This window comes from Grampus griseus (genome assembly GCF_964374135.1).
Source record: "Grampus griseus genome assembly, chromosome: 15".
Classification (NCBI taxonomy): domain Eukaryota; kingdom Metazoa; phylum Chordata; class Mammalia; order Artiodactyla; family Delphinidae; genus Grampus; species Grampus griseus.
The window spans coordinates 19,539,801-19,567,777 of NC_139009.1; the positions used below are offsets into that span (position 1 = coordinate 19,539,801).

The window sequence follows — 27,977 nt, forward strand, 5'->3', positions numbered from 1 at the left end:
TCTTCAGGACAACCCACTATCTAGTCACAGCCCATCTCCACAGCTCATCATCTCTCTCTTCCAGGGTTAGTCTGTCCTTTTTGTTATAAGGAAATCTTTGTAGGGATTCCCTTTTTAGGTTAAGACTGAAAGATACACAGAGGTATAGAGATTCCTTAGTTTATACAGTCCCTATGAAAGAAACCCAATCTTCTGTTTAATGTCACTAAGTATAAGGAAAATACAGGATATCTGCCCTCCTAGTTCCTGGACAGAGTTGAGACTGTATTACATGGTGGAATACACCTCATAATTTTTTACTAAAAGGTGAACATGGATATTTTGGAATACAGAATTCAAGTTGCAAATCCAGTAACCCAGGTAAGGAAAGTTCAATAATAAGCACTGACAAAATATATTCATTTATCCTTTTAAAACCTTTCTACCAGAAAGTCTTAAAGAATTAGGATTTAGGCCACTTTATAAGGGGTAGTGTCCGGCTGAAGCCTCTTTTAATGCAAGTTGTGACTTAGAAGTAGAAAGGAAAAAAAAAGTCAATTCTACAATATTAGAAGAAAAAGAACAGTAATTTTATCCATTATGGAGGGAAAAAGGGGATGAAATATCTCTAACAATTTTAAATGAATACACTTCCTTCTCACCACTCTATAAGATGAAAATCAAGGTTATGTTTTTTTATTCCCTTTAGCTTATTTTGGGTTTGACAGGAAAGCTGCATTATTTACCAAACTGTTATTTGAAAGGGTTAGCTGAACATAAGATGAAGCATCTTTACTGGCATACTGAACAGTATTCATTGAAAGGGATTGCTTTCGGCCTGATTTTCTCAATTTAGGTATTACCAAGAGATTCCTTGAAATTCTGATTAATCTCTAGATCTTCCAGTGACAGTTGTCAAAAAAAGGTAAATTTTATCAACCTGGCTCAATTCCACACTGTAATTTCATGTAGGGGCAATGCCTTTCTTTTCTTTCTTCATGTTTTGCCAAGTGCCTCAAATGCTTCTATTTCGTAGTTCATTTACTCTTAAACTTCCAACACGTCTTGGGAAATAACGTAGCATATATTACTCCTTGAGCTGTGAACTAGACATGTGCTGTATGGTTACTACTTTTAGGAAGACCTTTTACAACTTACATGACTGCTTTTCTTTACCTTTGCTTAACCAGAACCTTAGCACAGTGCTTAGCACATAGATGTTCAAAAGGTATTTGAATTAGTGAATAACATGATTTATGTACAAGAATTAGAAACATGCGAAATTTGATTTGTGAAGACCACTCTTGGTCAACTAGTGTTAAAAGCGATGAACACAGGTTTCTAAGACTCTGTGATGTAAATAAAGGAAAGCTGGGGATCCAAGTTGAAGCTGTGTTGTGATGTACTGCTCTTTCTCAATTAACTGCAGTCCAACTATACCTTAGGGTCCTATGTCATTACCTGAATATGAATGTTACTTCCTATGAGGTAGGAATAAATAACAGTAAGTACATATTAGAAATTGGGGGGGGGGTGGTCTTTGTAAACAGTCATCATGAACTGGTTCACACACATTTAAATATTTCACCTTCATTCGTATCTACCATATATGGGAATTACGAGGATGCAGATGTTCCCTGAGACTTAAAATTTTTCCTTTAGAGATAGTGTATTTTCAGCGAAGATTTAGCACTGTTCTTAGACATCTAAACTATTCTCAATGTCTTTGGGAAGCCCTACGTTTGAATTTTCAATTTTTGAAAAATAATAAGGCCGTCTTTTAAAAAACATTCTTGGGACTTCCCTGGTGGTGCAGTGGTTAGGACTCTGTGCTCCCAATGCAGGGGGCACGCGTTCTATTCCTGGATGGGGAACTAAGATCCTGCATGCCACAGAGCGTGGCCTTATGGGGGGGCGGGAAGCATTCTTAAGTATCCTAATTTCCAAAAATTGCTGTTTTTATCAGTTAAAATAACCACAACTGAGCAATTGTGGGGAGAACTAGTGAACTACAATTAAAAGTGTTTCATGGGTCATTAAGATATTCTTCAAACTCTGACCTTATTTCCTTTCAGGTCACCAATAAAGCTATATATTATTCATTTTTAAAGAACGGGCTATACGCCTTTATTCCCAGAGACAATCTAGGTATCCTTTTGCTTCCTCAATCATATCCTAAAACTAAACATTTACAATCACAAAATGACTTCTCTTGGACAGCAGGACTCGATTATCTCTAGGTATGGTTAACCTCTCCTAACGTTTTGGTTAAGTCCTCATTTCCATAAACACTCTTCCTGACATTAGGGAGATCAACATTCAAGTTCTCTTAGCCCTTCTATCTCCAGATCAATTGGGAAGGACATAAAACTGGCTACAAAACTCACTTCTCAAAGGAGGGAAACAGAAAAAAACTTTTCTATTATCTTCACGATATTATTTCTTCACATAAACCCTATGGCCTGGAAGGTGGTGGAAGTGAATGTTTGCTAATGAATTATTAACCACTGTGGAGAAAGAAAACCTATTCCCGCCACCCCCCACCCCAGAGATATTTTCTTGCCATTCTTTGTCTTAGAAGCAAACAATGGGCACATTAAAAAACAATGCACTGTGTTTTGTTTTGTTTTTACTTTCCCAGTAACATTAGGTGGTTAGGAGAGAGAACAGTTCAAGGGTGAAAGCACAGAGACAGACATATTAGGAGAATTTAATATTTTTACTAGAGTTCTGAAAGAAATACGCTACCCTGATTTATCACCAAATTCCTCATTTTACTATCTTCTATGCAATCTGTTGGTAATCTTCCAATAGTAGTATAAGACAACAACTGAGGGCCCTTACCCACACCACTTTCACATGTATGTCAGACCTCAAGATGCACCGAAAACTCCAAGGTTTTTATTTCCACTTTAATTATCTTTTACTTAATAATAAAATGAAAAATAAGAATATATGAATACATACAATCTATATACATATATTTATTGCAAATACTTAAAATTCTTATGTAAAATGATTTTTCTATATTTGTGAAAAAATATGACTTTTTAAATGGTGTTGACACCAACTTCTCTGTACATACCCTCAATTCCAATGTTAACAATTCCTTTAAAAAGGCAAAAGACACAAAAGTTTAGCATTTACCAAACCAGTCTGTACAAATCTTTTAGCCAGAAGGAAAAAAAAAATAGCTTGTGGTAAATAAGTCAATTTTCTTTTAAAATAAAAAATAAACTCCAAAACTCTTCCCCTTATTGCATTTTTTTGGAAATAATCTGAGTGTCTTTAGAGTAACTTCCTTTGAAATAATTTGTGCCTTAACAGTGAGGCCCTACATCAAACACACCTTATATGAGAAATTCAAAGTCTCCCACTGTCACTTTTTACATAGATATTAAAATATATATTACTTAAAATATATTACTGGAAAGCTATTTTTAAAATTGATCTTTAATAGTTGTATCAAATGTAAAGCATTAAAAAAAATAAGTAACCAAGAATCTATGAAGGTCTTACTTCCAACTTTAGGAACTGCTTTACCTATTGTCCTCTTTCAATAGGTTATGTAGGTATTGAAACACGGTAGGAAAGATCCCTGCCTATCATCATGTTTCTCGGAGTCTCTTTGGACTATTCTATAAATTGAGCTGCAAACTACCCTTGGCCAAGTTTTTTTTACTTAGCACATTGTTGTAATGCAACAGGGAGACTTTTCTCTCCTTGCTGTGAAATCTGTAGGTCACAGAGAAAACCACCCTGGTACTGCTTACTGACGATGAGCTCTAGAAACAAAGAGTGATGTAATGACCAGAGAAGACCCCCTCATTATAACACATAATTTCACCCAAGAGTTCTTTAAGGACTCTTAGGTGAAGAAAGGCAGTAAGAGCAATTAGGATGGTAAACGGTCCAATTATTAATGTACCAATTTATGCCTTCACCTGGAAGGCAATGACGTCCTCCTTTGGCTATTTAAATCTGTGATAACTCCTAAAATGTCTACACTGTGTGCCTTCCCAGCCCATGTAAGTATGCTTCCCCTGCCCCAAGAAAAATTTCCCATCTGCCAGACCTTATTCTTAAAGATGTTACATGGGGTACCACAGACAGCTTCAGTATCTTCAACACAGGGGTTATGTAGGGCAAACAACTCCAGGTTATTTGGCTTTATTTTCTGTTTAATAGGATGGAGAATTTTAATGAAAATTCTTTAAAATTTAGGGAGTCTTCTCTACTAGACAACTTAGAACATTCCCAAGTAAGACTGAGATGATATATTGTTAATGCCACCTCCCCAAGGTGACCTGAAGTGGAAGGTTATCTGAAGGCTTGAGAAGCATACCCTGGAGGCATAAGCATCAGGCATAATGCCTGACTAGTCACTGGAAATAGTGCAACTTAATACCATAAAAATAAGCTTAGCACTTATTAGAAACATTTCAGACTGAATTGAAAGGTAAAGTAACTGAAAACCTAAGAGAAAAACTGCTGTAAAGGTACTGGAATACCATATTCTAATAATTTAAAGGTTTTCTTGTTCCTACTGCTTCATTTTCAAAAGGGCCAGATTGTAATTTTTCTTTTTTCTTCTCAGCTCAGTCAGCACAAGATGAATGACCTTCTATGTGAAACCGTTTTGAAACCGATAGATTGCATTCAATTTTCTACCAATCTAAGAGAATCTAACTATTCTCTCATTTAGTCAAGAGTGAGGCAGTGTACCTAGTTGACGATTTATTGAATATTTTATTAGCTGGGTTTTATCTGTAAAGAGAATCTGGTGAATAGTAATGCTTAGGACCTATCTGCAAGAGCCTGGGTCAAGATGAATAGGCACGATATGGTTTGCTCTCTAAATGGACTTGAAAATCCCTGATGCCTTTCCTCCTTTCCTGGTTAGTCTGTCCATCCTCAGATTAAGAGAACCATGGAGGAGAGACTTTCTATGATAGGAAAGGTGCGAAGAAGAAAAATCATTTTGAAAAACCAAATTGGTTAACTCGTGCTCACCGTGGGGTCGGTTCTGAAACAGTCAACCACTTCCGGCAGCAGACCACCCCTCAGTCCTGCCACTCAAGTGGGGAGTGAGGAAGCTGGGAATGGAGAGTTTTAACTAGCAATAGGTCTTTTTAACCCCCCCTGGGATTACCCAGGGCACTGAAAGTTTGGGAACAGAACCATGGTTTCTGACTCCTACTGGTTATTGGCTGGAGAACTTGCTCCTTATCCCTGGATCCTTACAGATTTCTTACCTCTTAGCTATGTGTGTGCTGGAAGAAAAAGGGAAGTTAGAAGGACATCAAATTATCTTGGTTGAAACTAGAACACAGATATTAATCCTATATTTGCTTTGGGCCACAAAAAACTCAGAAACAAAAAGTAAAAAATAGAAGTAAATAGTTTCTTATGGGGTTTGAAAGTATTAAAAGAGTGTACGTATAATGCAGGTGGTGAGGTAGGGAGGGATGGGTAGCAGAATGGGTGCAAAGCTGAGATTACTACTTGCCTACTTGCCCCTAATCTGGAATGTGACTTAGTTAACGAGTCTAAACTGTTCTGCAGGGGGCTTCCCTGGTGGCGCAGTGGTTGAGAGCCCGCCTGCTGATGCAGGGGACACGGGTTCGTGCCCCGGTCCGGGAAGATCCCACATACCGTGGAGCGGCTGGGCCCGTGAGCCATGGCCGCTGAGCCTGCGCATATTATGGGGGGCTTGCCTGGTGATGCAGTGGTCGGGAGTCCGCCTGCCGATGCAGGGGACACGGGTTCGTGCCCCGGTCCGGGAAGATCTCACGTGCCGCGGAGCGGCTGGGCCCGTGAGCCATGGCCGCTGAGCCTGCGCGTCTGGAGCCTGTGCTCCGCAACGGGAGAGGCCACCACAGCGAGAGACCCGTGTACCGCAAAAACAAACAAACAAAAAACTGTTCTGCATTTTGTATATGTCACATCCTGAATATTAAGTACAACTATGACTGTACTAGGTTGCACTAATAATGTGTGTCCTTTGCATACGTGAAGTTAGGAGATTCGGAATCAATATGCAAATGTACGCATTGACAATCCCCAACTTTTTCATACCGAATTCTGGTAAATTGTAGATTTATTTTAATGTTCTTTAACCATGACCTAAATGTATGTACTCAAAAATTCTTTAGTCGCTAGAGACAGAATTCAACATAAAGGAAACAAAAATAAACAAAAACAAAAATTTGCAGCTGATTTCTTTTCCTTTCTAGATGTTTCCTAAGTCATTCACTAAAGCCCCTTTACATTAGAAATTTCTAGTGTGTAGAGAGCAGTAGTCCAAGAAAGGGGACATGTTTTCTAAAACAGGAAAAGTGTCTGACTTTCACGGTGTGTGTGTGCGCACGCACACGTGTACGTTCAGAGTAATATATAAGATTACCCCCATATTCCTCAGATGCCTGGGAGGTCAAAACAGGTTTAACAGAATGGGCAAATGTGGTATTAATGAGTTTTTCTACCTGTAGCAACAGCTAACTGTAGAACATTAGGTAACAGGTTGGGAGAGAAGAGGATGAGAGGGGCTACTTTGTTTCTAGTGTTAAAATTGTTTTCCAAAGTTCTTTATGTTCAGTTCAACAGTTTCTGCACCTTTACTCTGCTTACCCAACAAAACACATAGTTCAAATCACCCTATCACTAACACTTTTCTGTTAATTTTATACTAGTATTTCAAACTTGTTTGTAAGCTCCCACGAATGACTAAATCCTCGGAGATTATTGCTGGAATTACTGCCCTGCACAGGTGATGGTAACCCAAGGGGCCCCGCGAGGCAAACTTTTCATGGACCACGCACGCTGCTTCAGGGCAAGGGAGTGGGATTAGGGAACAGCAGGGATCCACAAACTGCAAGCAGAGTGCCTGGCAACAGTACTCGTTTATGGAAGCCAAGAACCAAGTCAGAATTTTCAGAGTCTCAAGTACTGCCTGTGAAATTAATACCTTATCAAAAATTTCAACTTGAGAAGGTTCCATCTAAGGTAAAGGGACTGAGTAAACCCTGAATCCAAATCCTGTGAAGGCTGAATAACCTACGTAAAGCCTGCGGTCAAGACATAATCAACATGAGTGGTCATTTCTTCAGACCATTCCCTCACTCCTTTCTTTTCCTAGCCTCTTAAGAAAGGGCAGAAGGGAAATCGCTTCCTTTCACCATGCATGGCATTAAACTTTTCAAAGTCACATGAAGTGGAACATCAATCTGAAGTCAAAGTAATACATTATTACCTAAACACCTGGAAAAATGTTAAAACAAGATGTGACATATTTACATGATTTTGTAAGTGCAAACTTGTCACAAATTCACAAAGTCTTGACTTGGACTTACTATACAAGGTGCTTTTCCTCTAAAATGTAAGATCTGTACTCTGTATTCCTGATTAAGTAACACTTGTCTCTTAAGACAACTGAAACCTAGTTTATTTCTGTGATTCCAAAAGAACTCAAAAACCACATCTGTCAACCCTTCCCCCTTCCTGCCTTCTTTACAGTGTGTTCTCCCGGTCTCATTACCGAACGACAAGGCAGGAGACACACAGTTTGGAGGGGCCAATGCAATCATCGTGGCAGAAGGCTCCACACCCCTTGCACATGATCATGGCTTTCAATCGGCAGTAACATTTCGAAGGTGTGTCCTCTATGCTGTTCTCTTCAGGAAAGGCCTGAACAGGAATGGTCTGGCCGTGGTTGCTGGGATTCATAGCTTGGCTAGCAGGGATGGTTGTGACAGTCACTGAAAAGGACATGACATCACCGACATTGCTAGATACCTGGCTACAGTCAGGCATCCCCGGTACAGCAGAGTTATGGTCCATGTCCGATGAGGTGGAGACGTTGATCATGCCTCTGTAGCTTGGCCCAATCTGTGTGGGGCTTCCATACAGCTTTGGGGTTTGCAGTGGTGGAAGGAGTAGAGACTGATGGGTAGGGCTGTCTGCAGGTAGAGGAAGAGCAGTAGAATTGAAAAGCTCAGGGCTGCTCCGCACGGTCTTACCTCTCACTGCGTGAGCCATCTGCTTCTGTGCTGCCTGAATAAAATCTCTGGCTAGGGTCTTCTCATCAAATGTTTGGCCTCTAGTGAACAGGTAATTCTCCTTGCTTAAAGTGGTTTGCTCAGGCACTGGCATCTCTGCCTTCACATTCTTTTTAGCTGAACAATCACTGGTGGATAGGGTTTCTCTACTGTGGGGTCCTGAACTTGCTTCACACTTGCCAGAACTCTGGGAAGCCTGCGGCTCCTCCTTCACCATGACAGATTCTTGCTCATCACCAGTACTTTCCTCATCAGTATCATCTTCTTTACCGCTGCTACTATCTCCTGCTGTATTTTTACAATCTGTATATCCCATCTTCAAGGCCTCAGTGGGGCTACTTAGACAAAATCGGTCTTCGGGGTTTACAGAATGGGTCCTCCTAAGGCTCTCTGAACCCCGGCCATAGGTGGAAATGTTAAGTAAGTAGTGACCTGCCATGGCAGGCTTGGATGTCCTTCTGCCAGCAAAACCCAGCATAAACCTCTGGCTTGTGGAGATGTCCTCTAACTGGAAACCTGAGTGAGTGAAGTTGAACTGGGAGGGCTGCACAAACGAGAGAACATTCTGCCTCCGAACCCTTTGGATGAGTGTCTGAAGGATCTGATCTTGGGTTGCTTTACTTAGTCCTTCTTGGTATTGGTGTGTGTCAATGCTAGCGTCCCTTAGATCCTTACCTGAAAAGAGCTGAAGGGGTCTTGGAACCTGGGGGAGCTGCTTACTTTGCAAACTTTTACCCAGTTGCTGTGTAGCTGGATGGGACTGTCTCTCATTAACTTCCTCTCTGGTGCTATTTTCTGTTACGCTGGTACCTGCGAGTGCTCCTATCATCATCCCCTTTTCCTCTTTTGTAGTTAGTGGAACAGTTTTCATTTCAACTTTGGTGAGAGGTTTAGGCAGAATTTGCTCCAGGGGAACATCTTTGCCTTGCAGCAGCTGAGTTACCAAAGGATTATTAGCAGGGATATTAGAGCTTGGCCTTGAAATGGGTCCATTCATACTTGAAGAAGCTCCTGGGGTCTTAAGGCTAGAAGCTGCTGGCAAAGTGCTCGAGGATGGAGCTGATCCAGTAGGTGCTATGGTTACAACGACCTGGGGTACAGGAAGCTTCTCTAAAGAGGCTGTTGCTAATAAAGATGTTAAAGGGGAGGGAGTCATGTCCACTGAAGCACTAGCACTTATCTCTGCTGAGGCTGGAGGGTTTGGTGTATTCTTACTAGAACCTGCTTTGGGCTCAACTGTGCCATCGACTGCAAAATGAACAGGTGAGGCACCTGCGATTAGAGCAGGATCTGCTGGAGTAGGAGGTGCTTTCTCCTGCCTACCATTACTGGGCCCTTGTGGGTGGCTAAGAGAGGCCACCGTGGCTGCCGCCCTGGTGGGGTTCAGTTTTTCATTACTTACTTTCCCTAAAGCTGGTGGGGGTGTGTTAGCGTGGGCTGGTGACGGGACACTTGAGCACGCTCCACTGATGGCAGATGGTGGAGGCACTGAGGAGGTTTGCTGTAGTTGTGCTCCAGAGACACTGTGAGACTGTGCCTGGCCTGGGGTCTTGGTCTCAGATTGGGGCTGAGTCTCTGGACCACAGGGTAAAAGCTCTCTCGTACCTCCCCTGCTTCCAGTTCCTGCCAGTTCCAGTGTGGGGCCCTTTCCAGTTTCACTGACTCTGTTTGAGTCTGGACTCCCTCCTCTAGCAGTTCTCCTTTCAGCCCCCTCTCCTGGACCTTGTCCACCCCCTGGGCCAGGTCCTGGAATGGTCCCTCCAACTGAGGCGGCTGCAGCAGCTGCGGCTGCAGCAGCAGCTGCTGCCCTCTGTGCTTTGACCAGCTGGGCTTTTGCTTTGATGTCTGCGAGAGTTCTGGCTCCTGTTCTGTTAGGACTAGTGATGGAGATTGGAAAACGAGCCCTGGGAGAGACCTGCGATGTAGGAAACGGCATGGGGGAGATTCTGGAGACCGGGATCTGAAAGAATTAGGGGGGAAAAAAACAACAGAGCTTAGTTTTCATTTATAAGAGCAATCAAACTTCATTAACACAAATTCTGAGTAGAGTGAACCCTATGACAAGGACGGGAAGCCTGTGACTAAGAGACCAAACCATGGGGACAGTCACAAAGGTTTGTCTCCAGGATCCTTTCACCTCCTCTATTGGTGCCAAGGACTCCCCTCCCTCGACATCCACTCCCACCCCAAAGCCTCAAACCTCTTCTTACAACACAGCTCTCTCTTAATGTCATTACTACTCATAACAGCTGATCATTTAAGATACAGACCTTTCTATGGTATCTACATTTTAAAATGTGTGTAAAAGCGAGAAGACAGAAACAGAAGAAATAAAGAAGTAGCACACCATTACTGTCTTTTACTTCTTGGCTTTACTACCGAGGTCCAGAGGAAAATTCTTGTTCTCTTCTCTTTTACACACGCACACTTGCACAGCTAAGCATATAGGCTGAATTATCTCAAATTACAGAGGCTTCTAAACTGCACTGGAAGGAAGACAGTGTGTGATCCACTCTGCCCACCCACATGACAGAGTATGTATATAATGTCTGTAATGTTAACCAATGTCATTCTCACCCCCTGCTGGCATTATACTTATTTGTGGAGCTTTTAAAAAATATACATCCTCTCAGTCCTGTCCTTAAAATTACAAATTAGAACTCCTAGAGAAAAAATGCATTTCTAGAAAGCTTCTTACGAGATTCTGATGCATCATTAGGTTTGAAACCACTGATTTTCATATCATAAAATATTATACCTAAAAGGAATCTGACTCCTGTTCAAAACAATACTTTGAAAGCTACTGGAATTAAGTAGAATGAAGCAGTATCTGGGCCTTTCTAATAGTTGGAAGAATTTAAAAGAGCAAATAACTGTTACAGATGTCCTAGGACATGTAATTAAAAACATATTAAGCCGCTGAGCTCTAAGAAAATGCATGTCATCTTTCTGGAACTCCTTAAATTGAGACTAATAAAAGCACTAAAGATTTTTCATTATCTGCAATACCCATTTCTAAAAAGGTCAGCAGTCCTGAAGAATTCTCTGCCATTCAGAAGTTAGACCTCTAGGATTCTGTAACACCTGTCACAAAGCCCACATATTTCTCATCATGAGATATACTCAATCTCTCTCTTAAAGCTGAAATCTACTTTACATCCAACTGCACACAGTATTTTAGAAGCTGCCCAGAATAAGAAAGAAGCAACTGTTGCCCCTTGGTAATACCATCTAGCAGAGACAACTAATAGGGGGAAAAACAGATAAAACTAGAAAATTAAAAACAAGAAAGTAAAAAGCACAGTTGTGGAGGGGAATCATATATAGGGAACAAGCAACCTTACATTAGAATAATCTTGAGAATAACAACATATCCAGCACAATAAAGGACACCTATCATAATGACTGAATATCATTAATAACATGTTGATTAAATAAGGACAATCCTTAAGAGTGGTTAAAATAAAAAGTTTTAATGCTTAAAAATGAGAATTTTCAGTTATTTAGGTAACTAGTCCTATTACCCATTTATATAGAATAAATGAGATGTTATATATTTTTTTAAAGTACAAAAACCACACAAGCTTTCTAGGCACTGATAACAATTCAACAATTTAACTTATTGAGAAGCCCTACCCTGGTATAGCAAAGGAATTAGATTCTTTCTGTTATAATTGTATACTGAATGGAAAATACATAATGTCTGTTTGAGTTGTCCATCTCTCTATATACATATATGTACACATTTTATATTGTAGATATGCATATATAAAATAGATATATGTGCATATATAATCTTATACACATATACATATATAACATTTGTAATAAAATTCAAATTTTGTTTTTCTATTTAAGTTTTGTTTAAAAGATTTTGTTCTGTTATAAATTACATTAAGCTTTGTCTAAGAAAATGGAATTTGAGATAGGGTCTAAGGTAAGAGTGTTACTAAAGCAACTTCTGGTGGAAAGTTTTTGGGGAAATGAGAAAGAAGTAAAAGAAAGGAAAGAAGTTAAATAACATTAACTTGGTCACAATGGATTTAAGTTTTCAGTGTAGAGTCTCTTTGGATTAGCAGAAAGATGAGGAAATAGAAATGATGGTTCTTACCCAGCGTCATTTATATAAAGTAAAACCTAGACTATAACTCAGCTCTCAGGTTTAGAGATAAGTTCTAATTGACACCCATTAAAGAAAGGTTTCTCATATTTTTAAAAGAAGAATACAAGTGATTATCATAAAACTCAGAATCTCTAGCAAAGCATGACAGTGTATGCTAATGGTAGAAAAATATCAAAAAAAAAAAAAGAAAAAGAAAAAAGGAGAGATTCCTAAGTGCTGCAATCACAAATCTTAAAATTAAAAAGTAATGAAGAACATCATACTATTATGGTGCAAAATGAGAGAGAGAAGTCCCACAGTGCATGAAACAGGTCAAGTACTAGTAACTGAGTGTTTCCAAGGGATATTTCCAGGTAGGACTTTGGTTAGTCTAAGTTGAATAAAAAAGGGAAAAGAGTATTTCTATTTGGCTTATTTTGTTTTACTTATATTCTAATGTGAATGAATGCTACCCAGCGCCTGGGTTCATAGTAGACACAACAGTGTTAATAAATACTATTAATAAAATTAAGAATGAACTGCAAACTGATATTAGGCACAAGCCCAAGTACACACTAAGGTAGTGACACTGCTATAGAAATTTAAAAGATCTGATATGCAGCAATATAGGGCTAAAACACAATTAATCACATATCCTAAGCAGTAGAGCTTAGCAAGGCTATTCCATCTTACTAAGGTCCCTCAAGTGACCAGTGGTGACCCATGGCAGCCACACACATTTCCTTTAAAAGGTTGGAACTAAAAGGTAGTTCCAGGCTCTCAGAACATCAAATCAGTTATGGCAGCAATAATTAACACATTATTGACCGGGGATTTTTGTAGAAACTAATGCCTGTGGCCGTAATATGTCTCCAGTCAATAAAGTGTTAAATATCATGGCTCTTGATACAAAGATGTGATCTCTTAATCACATCAATGACCTCCTCCTGTTTATTATTATACTTATTATTTTGTCACATGAGACAAAATACTTTCCATAACTGTCTTAAAATACAAGAGTAGCCAGCAGGGGTGTGGGTGGGGGTGGACTGCATTAGATATTCAGATATCTGAATAAGTATTCAAACCCCAAAAAGGATGTGTGAGGACGCAGTTCTTTTATTTATGATTTTTTTTATTGGAATACAATTGCTTTACAATGTTGTCTTAGTTTCTGCTGTAGAACAAAGTGAATCAGCTATATATATACATATAAGGATGCAGTTCTAAATGCCTGTTTCTTAATAATTTTACTCGTGTATGACCACAGTTACATGCATATCAAATATATACAACTGCTTCTGCATTAAGAAATACCACAAATATTTGAAACTTAGTAGGTACAACCAAAAACTTAGTGTTCAGACCATCTTTCTTTTTCAATTCTTCCCGCTCTCTTACCTTGAGAGGTGGTACTTTCCGCACCTGGAACCTGTCCCCTCTACTGAGAAAGGGCTGTGGGGAGACTGGAAATGGCTGCTGGTGCTGGCGATCCTCAGTGACACGTGGTCTCTTCTCCCAGCTTGTAGGGGCCTCTTCTTGGGTGACAGAAGGTTTCCTCTTGAGGTTTTCTGGGCTGTGATCAGCCAGAGCTGATGGAGGCTCTTTCATAGTGGTCTCCTGTAGACCTGCTTCTACTATGGGCTTCACTACTGTTGTTTCTACCCCAGGGCTCTTGGGTTTGCTCAGGGATGTAACTAAAGCTTCTTGGCTTTCATTTTTATTATAATTTGAAGTTGTAGTGAGATGACTCTCTTTCTCAGACTTCTGTTCAGCAGAGGCAACTGGCTTTTGCTCCAAGAGAGCCTCATCCTTTGGGCACTTGATGGGAGGGACGCTGCTAAGCTCATCTGTATTGGGAGCTGAGGAAAGCAGGGGCTCTGGGGATTTGGACTTTGGCTGCATCTTATCTTGGCTTTCATGCTCTTCTTTTCTGACTGGTGATGGCAGCTGTAGTACTTCTTCTTTAGACACTAACTGGGGAATTACTGAGACTATATTGACAGGAGAGGCCTCTGAAGGAAGCATGGATTTTGGTTGCTCAGCTGGGGTTTTCTTTACTTTGGGATCGTTGGGTGAAGCTGTCAATTTCTTTGAATCTTCAAGGCTCAGGCCAGAACTAAAAGGTGGAAGAAAGAAATATTGTAGTTGAGAAATGGCCTATGTTATTGAATATGAGATAACGGTGTATGGCAAGGCCTAGAAGAACCTGTGACACTTAGTAGGTAATTTTCATATATCATCTTCACTATTATTAATATTAGTGAAGGGTCTGGAGCCAGAGCGCCTGGATTCAAATCCTAGCTCTGATACCTACTATCCATGTAATAAGTAAGTGACTAGCCTTCTGTATCTCAGTTTCTTTAATTGTACGTTGTTGCTATTATGAGTAACTAAATTAATGCATGTACAGTACTTAGAATAGCACCTAGCACGTAATAAAACCTCAATATAATGTTAATTATTATTACTTCTGCTTACAAAGGGGCTACATTGCCTAGAGGCATGGATCACAGACTACCCACAGAGAAGTTAAAGAAGACAAAGACCCATGTACCCTGGGACTGTGGGTTTGGACGGTGATCAGCTCTACTCTGCAGTACCTGTAGAAAGCCTGGCCCAAGAAATCCAAGGGACCCAGGGGAGACAGTAGGAGAGGTGGCTGTCAATATTCGCTAGAGGTTGAAAACGAGAACTCTGAGTTTTTGGAAAGCCTGTTTAAATTTCACTTGGTATAGCTCTAAAATTCTGAGATCAAGTGCCTCTGAGCTGTCCTGGGAGTGAAGACCAAGTGAGACTTCCACAGTGTGGCCTGGCTAAGAGCTAGGCTACCCTGTAGGGGTTACTAGAGACTCCTCCTACAACAAGCAAAAACAAGATAGCCCTCTTTGGTGACTTCAATAATCAGTACCGCACCCCTGAGATGGAATGGCTGAGGACAAATCTGGACAGTAATCAAATACAGTCCTTCCAAAAAGCTGGCAAAAAGTAATAGCTAAAAACAGAAAGACCCAAGAATGGCTGTAATGCTCCATCTTATAAGGAGGGAATGAACAATATTTATGGAATAACTGCTGCCTATAAAAATGGTCTAAATGTATTCACTCTCGTTTCTGTAGAAAAGCTCAAAGCTCATACCAAGAAGGTAGAAAAATTGGTGTACGGCGCTCTTCATCTCATTAAGAATCACTTCTGAAATGACCATGAAGGGGATCAATGAACACTACATGGAGATAAGGAAAAGAGCCATTCGTTCTCAAGCTATGGTTATGGAGTATCCTTAAAGGCTGCCATTAGGTAGGAAGGGAGACTAACAGACAATTAAAACTCCGGGTGTTCAATTCTATTTCAAACAGTACAGCTCCACTGTCATCAATTTAAGTGTCCCCATTAAGATTTTTTTTTTTTTTTGGCTGCACCGCATGGCTTGTGGGACCTTAGCTCACTGACCAGGGATTGAACCCGGGGCACAGCAGTGAAAGCTCCGAGTCCTAACCACTAGAACACCGGGGAAATCCCCCCATTAAGATTTTTAAGATTTTTTTCTGTTAGGAAAAAAACTGACTCAGACTATATAGCCCCTTGAGAAAAGGGTCTGTATCTTGTTTCAGCTATGAATATCTCCCAGTGCCTTCTACAGAAGAAAGGCTGTTTAATTACACGTTGAATACAATGGTCCATATTACAGGATTCCTTAGTGATTCTGGATAAGTTATCCTATTGTGGGATAACTGACTACAATAAAAAAATATATAGAACTTCAGTATTCTTATGTATTATAAAGTTACTGGAAGAAAAACCAATCTATTCAAAGTAAGGACTCTAATTCAAGATAATAAAATCTTTTTTTTTTAATAAAAAAAAAGAAACCACACCATCTACAATGGTAATGTGTTAAGAGTCAAGGACTGGGACTTCCCTGGTGGTCCAGTGGTAAAGAATCTGCCTTACAATGGAGGGGACACAGGTTTGATCCCTGGTCAGGGAGCTAAGATTCCACATGCTGCGGGGCAACTAAGCCCGTGCGCTGTAACTAATGAGCTTGAGTGCCTCAACGAGAGAGCCCGTGTGCTCTGGAGCCCATGCACCCTCGAGCCCATGCGCCATAACTAGAGAGAGAAAAACCCACACGCCACAACTAGAGAGAAGCCCGTGCACCACAAGGAAGAGCCTGCACACCAAAATGAAGAACCCATGTACCACAACTAAGACCCGACACGGCCAAATAAATATTAAAAAAAAAAAAAAAAGTCAAGGATTATGAGTAATCCAACTCTGTGTACCTAAGATTCGTAGGAAAAAAAAATTTTTCTTGGTAAAAAAGAACTAGTGGAAAAAAATGAAGGAAATCGCAGACTAGATTTTCTGGAAAGGTAATAAGATGAAGCACCACATGACGTATGTATAGGAATTAACACTGGTTTATAGAACCTGTCTTGATATTTACCTCTGACCATAGTAGCTTTCAAAAAATTGTTCTTTCCAAGGCTCTACTTTTTTCTCCTTCTCAATCTCTTGTCGAATTCTCACCTGCATCTCAGGTGTAAACTCACCTGTATGTAGGGGGAAAAAAAAGATATTCAATAGAAATACGCTATTTGCTACTTTCAACTATTTGTAAATCATGACAGACTCATGCAGGAGTCAGAATACTATCACATGAAAGTAACAGAAATTCCCCAAAATTCCTCATTGTAAGGGGAACTACCTAGGAGCCGTCAGGTGAAATAAAAACCCTTGCACGCCACTCCATGTAGTTGCCAGTGCGCAGCTGAAGTTAACTGGCCACTTCTCCAGGCCTTCCTTGTAGCAACCCTCACCTCTGCTTCAAATATCATAGTCCCTCTAGATTTCTTACAAACCTTGAGTCTGTCATTTCTTTTCCACTGGAAAAATAGTCATCTGGTCATAGGCTTTCAGTAAATAATGCCACTGGACACTTTATTATTAAAAAGTTCTGTTTCTCCAAGGCAACCTGTGTTTTAGGCCTTTTAGCTCTAACTGCATAATGAACAGTTATGGCCCTGCTTAAAGACATTTGAGGTTCCAGTAAAAAGGTAGGTAGTAGGAATTCCCTGGTGGCCCAGTGGTTAGGACTCTGTGCTTTCACTGCCGTGGGCCCAGGTTCAATCCCTGGTTGGGGAGCTAACATCCTACAAGCCGCACGGTATGGCAAAAAAACAAAAAAAGTAGGGAGTTATTTTGGAGGTGTCAGTTTTCTAATTGTTCCAGAAACTGTACGAGTCTAGTGCCCTAGCAACAAGACACTCAATATGCCAAAGACCCAGCTGCTCTGAATATGCCATTTATCTTCAAAAGTACCAACCACACCTCAATTCTTCCCACTCCATCGGCAGAGAACAATGAATGTGCTTGGTAGGCCATCGTCAAACCTGTGACTCAGACAGGCTGTTTTTTTAATTCTCTAATACCCAGGACATTAGAGAATAAGAAGTGGAAATGGCAGATTTGAAGTTTAAGACCTCCTGGGGGTAAGAAGAGGGAAAGGAAAAGTGTTAGAGGACAGTGGATATCACAGTCCTAGGCATATGAGTGGGAGAAGAGGGATCTGGCTGTCAGAATCCAACCCAGAACTTCTGAATTTCTGCTCTTTGGTTGTGTCTACTGTGCTTGATAGAATGAGGAATAAATAGTATTGAATTCTGTTCACATGTATACAGTGTTCAAAGTTTTTGCTGCTCACGAAATATGATCGCATGACTACAGGTATAGCAGTGACTGCTCATATGCAAAAAAAAAAGTAACATAATAATCAAGGTATCACTGTTGATAATATCTACTTTTAAAAGTTGGGGAGTAGGGAACATAAATCCAAATTATTCTAAAAGAAAGTACTGGTAACAGGTATGTTTTAAAGTGCTCATGTGATTCTGACTCAGAAAAAGGGGGTCTCTGCTCAAGGAAATCTTTAAGAAAGAGAAAGGTTGAAAGTAATCAGTAAGAGATCCCTTCTACACAGAATTTGCCCTGAAAAGAAAAACAGGAAGGGAAAAGTCAACAACTACTGTGAAAAGTAGAGATATTAAAAAAACCCACTGACGTGCAGGCAAAACAAAATCATTGTTTTTGGGGCCCGGATGTCTGTATTTTAAAAAAATACCACAAGTGATTATAATGAGCAGTCAGGGTTAAGAACTGCTAATAGTGACCGATACTACACGCTACGCAGTCAATCAATCACTTTTTTATGCTTTGTAATATACCCTCTATAAATCTGTTAGATCAGAATTAGAAACACGGCAAAGCAGTAACCACAGGTAGCAATTCTTGATCATAACCTGTATTTATTAAAATGCTCTGGCTGCTACTGAACTGTATGCTGCAAATGGGTGAATTTTATAGTACGTGAAACATTTCTCAAAGCAGTTTTTTAAAAAGTTCTTAGTTTTTTAGATTCTTTTTACTGTTAGTTTCATTGAGATTGGGCAGCAAGAAAGAAGTTATCTCACTGCTTACCAAACCATGATTCACAGCACCATAAAATAACTCTAATTCTATATTCTGCTTATTAAAATTTCAATTCTTAGGCATTAAGCTAGAATTAATGAAACAGAATCTTTAGGAATAGGGCCTAAAAGTCTATATATTTTTTAGTTTACCAGGTGACTTTAAACCCTTAAAGAAACATGCTGCTGAACTCCTCCTGGAGCCAAACCTGGTTACATGCTCTAAATAAAAGTCTAGCAATGTGTTTCACATAGAATAGCTAGTTCTACCTTATGAAATGTTCTATCTTTTGCTTTCCAAAACTGGGCAAATACCCACTGAGGCTCAGAGGTGCAAATATGCCCTCCAAGTGCATACACATCCTAGGAGACACGTAAAGTTGAACACTTACCTTCTGAAAGTCTTTCCTTCCAGCCTTGGGCTGCTGAAGTGAAGAACTCATTATTAAGGGCTGAGCCATTTAACTTCATCAGACCATCTGGACCAACCTGGGTCAAAGAATAAGCCACAGAAAGCTTAGAAAGAAAGCCAATTGTATCATGTGGAATTTGACGTTCCTGTCCTTTTAGAAAAGAATGTGTGTAAGTCAAATTTTACAGAAACATGACTGTATCATACCATGCTGCTTATTATGGACACTTCTATTTTATAACGCAATATTATTTTTTTTCTAAAAAACTTCTTTCCTGTTTACCTCTCCTCCCTTCTTCCTCTCCTTTCAATTCCATTCCCCACTGGTTAATTATACTCAAAGAATCATCTGCAAACAAATACATATATAAGGGGTTTTTTCTGAGAGGTTCATTATTTGTTTTACAAAACTGTGACCAAGTTACATACACTACTCTGAAACTTACTTTTCTCACATAATACAAGTGGAAGTCTCTCCAAGTCAACTGGCATAGTTTTAGCTCCTTTATAATAGCTGCAGATTGTTTCCCTGTATCAATGTCCCTCAATACATTTACCAATGTCCTGATCATAAACATATATTTTGTTTCCAGTGCTTTCCCATAATCAACAAAGCTGCAATAAGCATTCCAGTAAAGATGAATATACTAGTGCTTTTTTCTATGGGATAGGTTCTGAAAGCAAAGAAATATTTGTGTGTGTGTGTGTGTGTGTGTGTGTGTGTGTGTGTGTGTGTATAACTAAAAGACTATTAGATTATTTTCCAGAAAGGCTAATAAAATAATTCACATTTCTCCTAGAAATACACGAGCATACTCCTTATCTTGTGAACAAGAGATATTAACATGCTATTTAATTTTTGCCTATTAATGAGTTTGAAATGATTAAAATTTCCTTCATCCTGACTGCTAGAGTTTTGTGTATCTTTTTGCATGTTTATTGAATATTTAGATTTGCCATCTAGTGAAATGCCAATTCCTATTATTTGCTCATTACTCTATGAGGATGCTTATTTTTAACTATCTTGTAAGAATCCTTTGCATGTTATACATAGTAAAACTGCCACGTACTTTAAAGATATTTCCTCCAATCTATCTGTTCACTGACTTGATTTGTGATGTCTTGCCAAAAGGTTTTTTTTTTTTTTTTAAGATTCTTCTCTGCATTAGAGATTTTATTAACTGTCATTCTGCCCAAAGTTCATATCTAGATTTATACCAGAATCTCTATGCAGATTTTTCATTAATAAAATGATCTTGGGCTTCCCAGGTGGCGCAGTGGTTGGGAGTCCGCCTGCCGATGCAGGAGACGCGGGTTTGTGCCCCGGTCCGGGAGGATCCCACGTGCCGCGCAGCGGCTGGGCCCAAAAAACTGAGAGGGGGGAATTGCCTTTCCAATTATTAAGCATACCACACAAAACCACTGCAATCAAAACAATTATTACTAGCATTAGAGTGAATAAAGAAATGAGTGAAAGAGGAGAGAGTGCCTATAAATATAAACTGCCTGTAAATGAATAGAATATGTAACAAAGATGGTATTTCAAACTGAGAGAAAAAGACGGTTATATAAATAGGTACTGCTGGAACAACTGGCCATCTAGTCGGTAGAAAATACGCTGAGCCACAATTTCAGAATAATATAAAAAATATTCTAGATGGATTAAAAGACTAAATTTAAGCTTAAAGTCATAAACAATTTTTTGAAGAAAATTTAGGTAACTATTTGGACATCCTAGGGATTAAGGAACTCAACTCACTTTATTTTCTAAATCTATCTGGGCCAATATTATTTTCCCCTGGCCCTAGAGCAGAAATTGGAAACTTTTCCTATTAAGAGATAGACTACGAATAGGCCATATACCCTCTGTTGCAACAACTCAACTCTTGACACTGTGGCAGAAAGTAGCTATAGATAATATGCAGAAACTAATGGGAGTGGCTGAATGCCAATAAAACTTTATTTACAAAAACAGGCAGTGGGCTGAAATTGGCCTGTGGGCTACAGTTTGCTGGCTGCTGATTTGTACTCTATAGATTTGGCAGAGGAGTAACAGGCTTCCCTATGAGGACAGGTCATCCAACATCTCCTTGAATATTCCAGTGCTGTGCAAGTTTCTCCAAAACAAGTCAATCCATTCTACAATTTAATAGCTCCAACTGTTTAAAAAAATGTTATTTTAACCACAAACTTGCTTCCTGGAGAAACGAAGAAGTTTACCTCTTCCAAAGACTGGCCTTCAAATATATCTGAAGAGAGATGTTTTAATCCATGCCCCTCCCTTATTCCTTTCTCTGGTCTAAATAATGTTTTTCGACTGTTCATTGTTGAGTACTCCATATACTAAAAGATGGTTTCCAATGTTTCATGCTAGTAATAACCAGAATTTTTGATAAACTCCAAATTTCATCTGACAATGAAGCAGAATTTCATTAATAAATTCACTAATAATTTCACTAATAAACTCCATATTCCATATTCTCAGATTACTATGTCCTCCACCACAGTAACTGAAAAAGACAGGCAAGTAACCTCCTATTAAAAATACCCCACAGGAATGGGAAGTTGGGTAAGTTTTAAGGTCCCTTTTAATTCCGAAATTACATGTGGCAATTCTCCTTCTAAGACAGGATAAGGGCCATTAGTCAAAAGACAGTTCTGAGGAACCCACACTAGAATTCTATAGATATATCCTCTGTTGGGTGTTGTGTTATTAGTCCCAACCTAAAATTTGAGTCTTTAAAAAAGATGAGAGCAATCCTTAGCAAGAAGAGCAGCTCTCTAAAAACTCTGCCAAAACTTCAGTCTCCTAACTTGTTCTAACCAAGAACTGGGCATCCCCAAAGCTATAATTTCTCCAAGGAGTGTTAAGGTGGGGAGAGCAGCAGCTGGGAAGGATCAGTTTTACTTCTTTGTCCCTACTGCTGGTAGTGTACCTGACTTATCTGAACTCCCCAGAAATAGAATCTGACCTTTCACAGGTGCTGATTCATAGCAATATGAAACTGATATCAATATAATCTAGTAGAAGAATGATTTTCAGAATGAGGAAGATTTAGTTTTGACTTTTCTATAGACTAGGGAATATATCTAGTTTTCTTACTGTAAAACCAGGGAAAACAACTCTCTCTCATAATGTTTTTATAATAATTAGAAAAAAGTGGAGTGCCTAACAGATTACTTAGAACATAGGTACTTCGAAATAATCATTAATTAAAAAAAAAAATCTCAGAATTGAACAAACCTCACAAAATCATAATGATCCTTTTGCAGAGGAGGAAACAGAAGATCAAAAGGGAGAGTGACTTGCTAGTCACTCCTTCCTTGATGAAAGCCTAAGTCTTAGACTTTTGCCTTATTCCTGACCAACCTAAACCTCTCTGGTCCCTGCCTAGACTCTTCCAAACCTTTGACATTTCTTCTGGGTACTGTTTTGTTTTTTTAAGGAGTATAACTTATATTGGATTTCAAAACTTATCACTGAAGCAATAAATGTTTGTTTTAGAAAAATTTAACAAAAGAAGGAAAAATTAATTAACATTCTTAATCCCATCAAAAATCCATTCAAAAACCCCAGTGTAATGCCTTAAGACAATTCTTCCTCCTGAACTATATTCTGCGGATGTCTACATCCTAATATGATAGCTAGACAAATTTTATTCCATAATCTTGACATTTCTGATAAGAGGGTTCTTTTCCTTTATGAGCCTTACAGGGCCAACCTATTAAATATTATTTCTTGTTTAACACCTTTGATATCACTTCTTTACAGGTACACACAAAAGCCATTTAAAAAGTCTTAAGGAGTTCTAAAGGTAATGATTGAAGGAAGCCCCAGATGGGTTATAAAACTGCTGATATGCCTGAAAGAACGCACCTGTCGATCCACCTCTGGAAGTAGTAGAAGCAGTCGCTGTTGGCAATCTCCAGGAAGGACTGAAAAGGTGTGTTTGTTGATTAGTGCTCGTAGGTTTGTATTAACCAGAATGGAGTCTGGTGTCTCAACATCAATTTCAGCACATTTAGTCCTCTTCATTTGCCCTATAAAAATATGGAAAAGAATCACTTGGGCCTCCTTCACATTCCTGTTTCTAGCTAAACTATACCTTCCTCTGCAGTGCAAAAAAACCACGGTTGTAAGTACTTTAAAATATCACACTGTGAAGAAGGTAACATTTAAGGTTCTCAGAAATAAACAAAGCCAAGTTTTGTTCGTTCATAAAGGATAAAAGAATATAAGTTATCTTCCCTGCAAAAATGGAATAAAGTCTGTAAAAGTACATCTTTTCCCATACTAAAAATACATTTTATGTTTGAGACTCGATCATTTCTCAATGGCACTAGGGAAGTTTATAATAAATAACACATACACAGAATGACTAAAAAATGGAAAAATTCAAATATATATATAAATCATACTGAGGCTCTTTTTCCCTTCCCGTGATAATTATTTTCATCAATTTTATTTGCATTAGCTAAAAATGTTATGATTGAATAGCTTAGCAGTCAACAGAAAATCTGTTCACAATAGGAAGGTTTCAGTCTTTCAAAAACACTGATGGATTTGAGTACAAAGTTTAAAACTTTTGCACCAAAAAAAAAAAAAGACTAACTTGGAAAAATATCTGCAAGCCATGACAAAAGGTTACTATTCTTTTTTTTTTTTCCGGCTGCCCTGCGCGGCATGCGGGATCTTAGTTCCCCATCCAGGGATCGAACGCATGCTCCCTGCAAAGGAAGGGCAGAGTCTTAAGCAGTGGACCGCCAGGCAAGTCCCAGAAGGTTACTATTCTTGATATTAAATGTGCATCTATAAATCAACATGAAAAAGATAAACATCACCAAGAGAAAAATGAGCAAAAGGAATGAACATGCAATTCATAGTTGACTAACCATAAACAGCTGCTAAGGTATTAATATTTAAAGAAATGTCAGTTAAACTAATGAACATGTTTTGTCTATCAAATGGCAAATATTGCAGTATAGTGATGGAACTATTCACGGAAAAAGCAAAAACCCCTTTCAAATAATGCTGGTGGGGCTGAAATCAGTATAATCTTATTAGAAGAAAATTTAACAACACACAGCAAAATTTTAAGGTGCATAGGAATCTAAGATCCATAAATTCTACAATTAGGAATACTTGCATAAAGTTACACAGTCCTGGATGTGGGTAACCTCTGGCTCCTGGCACAAACAAAAGTCATCTCCCTTGATAGGAAAGGATTCCCCTTAACTTAGGCCCATAGGATTCCTACAAATTAAAATCCAGCACTGCCTCACAAAGATTACCCTAACAAACCAGGAGGTATGCCAATATGACAGAAAATAAGCAGTAACCAGAAATAAAAGATTTAAACCTAGAAGTACTACTATCACTGAAACTGTCACATACATAGAATACAGAATAGCTATGTATAAAATAATTAAAGAAGTAAAGAATGTAATTGTAAAGATGAGGCTAAAATAATCAGGAATGAACAAAAAGACTTTGAAAAACTAAATTTTAAAAATTGTTGAAATCAGATACCATGAGTGGATTAAACAGGAGGGAATTATAGCCAAATAATTTATCCAGAATATAGAAAAGACAGATAAAACATTTTGAGAGCTTTAGCAGAAACATGAATGACAGAATGAGAAGGTCTAATACATGTGTGCTTGATTGGAGACCCAGAAAGAAGAAATTAAGAGAATGGGAAAAGGAAACATTTGAATAATTTTCAGCAATACATTTACCAGAACTGATGAAAACCACAAACCTAAAGATCTAGAAGCAAAACATATTCAAAGCAGGATGAAAAGAAATCCATGCTTAGTAAAACTGCTCATCAAAGAACAAGAAATAGCTTGGAAGCATCCACAGGAAGGGAAAGATTTCCTAAAAAGGAACAGAATAACAGCAAGCATCTTAACAATGAAGGAATCTGTAACAAATGGGTTAACTATAAAATGCTGAGAGAAAATAACCAACAATCTATAATGATATGTATACTAAACTCTCCTTCAAGAATGAACATAAAACAAAGATATTTATAGAAATAAACAAAAATTGAGGGCATTTTCTACCAAGAGACATGCTCTAAATAAAGTTCTCAAAAACCTGTACTACAGGAAGGAAAATCACTGCAGATGGATGGGCTGGAATACAATGGAGAAAGATAGACATGCTTGCATAAAACAATAGCATTCTAGTGCCTGATCTGTGAGATTAAAAACAAAGGAGCGAAATGTCAGATAATAATATTATTTAAGTCCAAATAGAAAAAGATCAGTTCTAAATTGTTATAAAGTACTTCCATAGTTCTGGAAGAAAATCAAGATGGCCACTTTTTTGCTAAAAGAATAAATCTTAAAAGTTCTCATCACAAGATAAAAAAAATGTAACTGCGTGAGGTGATGAATGTTTACTTACAGTGGTAATCATTTCGCACTATATACATATATAAATCATCATGTTGCACACCTAAAACTAATTGAACAGAAATAGAATGTATATGAAACCCAGCAGAGAGAGAAAAAAACTATGAAGGAATTAAAATGAACAACATATAAAAATACTAGCAAACCGAATCCAACAATATGCCATGATCATATACCATGATCAAGTGGGATTTATCCTAGGGATGCAAGGATTCTTCGATATATGCAAATCAATCAATGTGATACACCACATTAACAAACTAAAGAATAAAAACCATATTATCATCTCAATAGATGCAGAAAATCTTTTGACAAAATTCAACACCCACTTATGATAAAAACTTTCCAGGAAGTGGGCATAGAGGGAACCTACCTCAACATAATAAAGGCCATATATGACAAACCCACAGCTAACATCATTCTCAATTGTGAAAAACTGAACTTCCTCTAAGATCAGGAACAAGATACAGATGTCCACTCCCGCCACTTTTATGCAACATAGTTTTGAAAGTTCTAGCCACGGCAATCAGAGAAGAAAAAGAAATAAAAGGCATCTGTATTGGAAAAGAGGACGTAAAACTATCACTGTTTGCAGATGACACGATACTATACACAGAAAATCCTAAAGGCTACCAGAAAACGACTGGAGCTCACCAATGAATTTGGTAAAGTTGCAGGATACAAAATTAATACACAGAAATCTCTTGCATTCCTATACACTAACAACAAAAGATCAGAAAGAGAAATTAAGGAAACAATTCCATTTACCACTGCATCAAAATGAAAAAAATACACAGAAATAAATCTACCTTAGGAGGCAAAAGACCTGTACTCATAAAACTATAAAATGCTGAGCAAAGAATTCAAAGATGACAGAACAGATGGAGAGATATACCATGTTTCTGGATTAGAAGAATCAATATTGTCAAAATGACTATACTACCCAATACAATCTACAGATTCAATGCAATACCTATCAAATTACCAATGGCATTTTTCACAGAATTAGAACAAAAATGTTTACAATTTGTATGGAAACACAGAAGACTCAGAACAGCCAAAGCAATCTTGAGAAAGAAAAATGGAGCTAGAGGAGTCAGGCTCCCTGACTTCAGACTATACTACAAAGCTACTGTAATCAAAATTGCATGGTACTGGCACAAAAACAGAAATATAGATTAATGGAACAGGATAGAAAGTCCAGAGATAAATTCATGCACCTATGGTCAACTAATCTATGACAAAGGAGGCAAGCAAATACAATGGAGAAAAGACAGTCTCAAGAAATTCTCAAGGAATTAATCTCCAAAATATACAAACAGCTCATGCAGCTCTATGCCAAAAAAACAACTCAATCAAAAAATGGGCACAAGATCTAAATAGACAGTTCCCCAAAGAAGACATACAGATGGCCAAAAAACACATGAAAAGATGCTCAACATCACTAATTATCAGAGAAATACACATCAAAACTACAATGTGGTATCACCTCACACCAGGCAGAATGGCCATCATCAAAAAGTCTACAAACAATAAATACCGGAGACTGTGTGGAGAAAACGGAACCCTTCTACACTGTTGTTGGGAATATAAATTGGTACAACTACCATGGAGAACAGTATGGAGGCTCCTTAAAAAACTTAAAAACTACCATATGACCCAGCAATTGCACTCCTGGGCATATATCTGGAAAAAAAAAAAAAATCACAACCCGAAGGGATATATGCACCTTAATGTTCATTGCAGCACTATTTACAACAGCCAAGACATGGAAGCAACCTAAATGTCCATCAACAGAGAAATGGATAAAGAAAACATCATACATATATACAATGAAATATTACTCAGCCATAAAAAAGAATGAAATAATGCAATTTGCAGCAACATAGATGGACCTAGAGATTATCATACTAAGTGAAGTCAGAAAGACAAATATTATATGATATCACTCATATGTGGAATATAATTAAAAAGAAATACAAATGAACTTATTTACAAAACAGAAGCAGACTTATACATATAGAAAACAAACTTAGGGTTACCAAAGGGGAAATGTGGTGGGGAGGGATAAATCAGGAGCTTGGGATGAACACATGCACACTACTATATAAGACAGATAACCAACAAGGACCTACTGTATAGCACCAGGAACTCTACCCAATATTCTGTGATAACCTATATGAGAAAAGAATCTAAAGAAGAATGAATGTAAGTATACGTATAACTGAATCACTTTGCTGTATACCTGAAACTAACACAAAGTTGTAAATCAACTATACTCCAATAAAAAAAATTTTTAAATTATTTATTTATTTATTTTGGCTGCACTGAGCAGCATGTGGGGTCTTAGTTCCCCAACCAGGAATGGAATCTGAGCACCCTGCAGGGGAAGGGCGTATTCTTAACCACTGGACCGCCGGGGAAATCCCTCCAGTAAAAATTAAAAAAAAAAAGTCGAGGCAAGCCAAAAAAAATTTCTTATTCATTAAAAAAAAAAGGGAAACAAACAAAAAAATCAGGACAACGATCAACAAAAA

At 38.4% G+C, this 27,977-nt stretch overlaps 1 protein-coding gene across 1 annotated transcript in view; it reads right to left on the reverse strand.

Annotated features, from left to right (window-relative positions):
* Positions 1-1,605: 1,605 nt before the first annotated feature.
* The window catches only part of ASXL2 (ASXL transcriptional regulator 2), a 130,299-nt gene continuing 103,927 nt past the window's right edge, over positions 1,606-27,977 (reverse strand). Inside the window, exons 8-12 of the mRNA XM_082672073.1 lie at positions 22,895-23,058; positions 18,998-19,094; positions 16,586-16,691; positions 13,540-14,257; positions 1,606-9,996 (exon numbers count right to left, since the gene is read on the reverse strand). Of these exons, the coding sequence (XP_082528199.1) occupies positions 7,513-9,996; positions 13,540-14,257; positions 16,586-16,691; positions 18,998-19,094; positions 22,895-23,058 (3,569 nt within the window). The 3' untranslated portion in view covers positions 1,606-7,512. The remainder of the gene's footprint in view (positions 9,997-13,539; positions 14,258-16,585; positions 16,692-18,997; positions 19,095-22,894; positions 23,059-27,977) is intronic.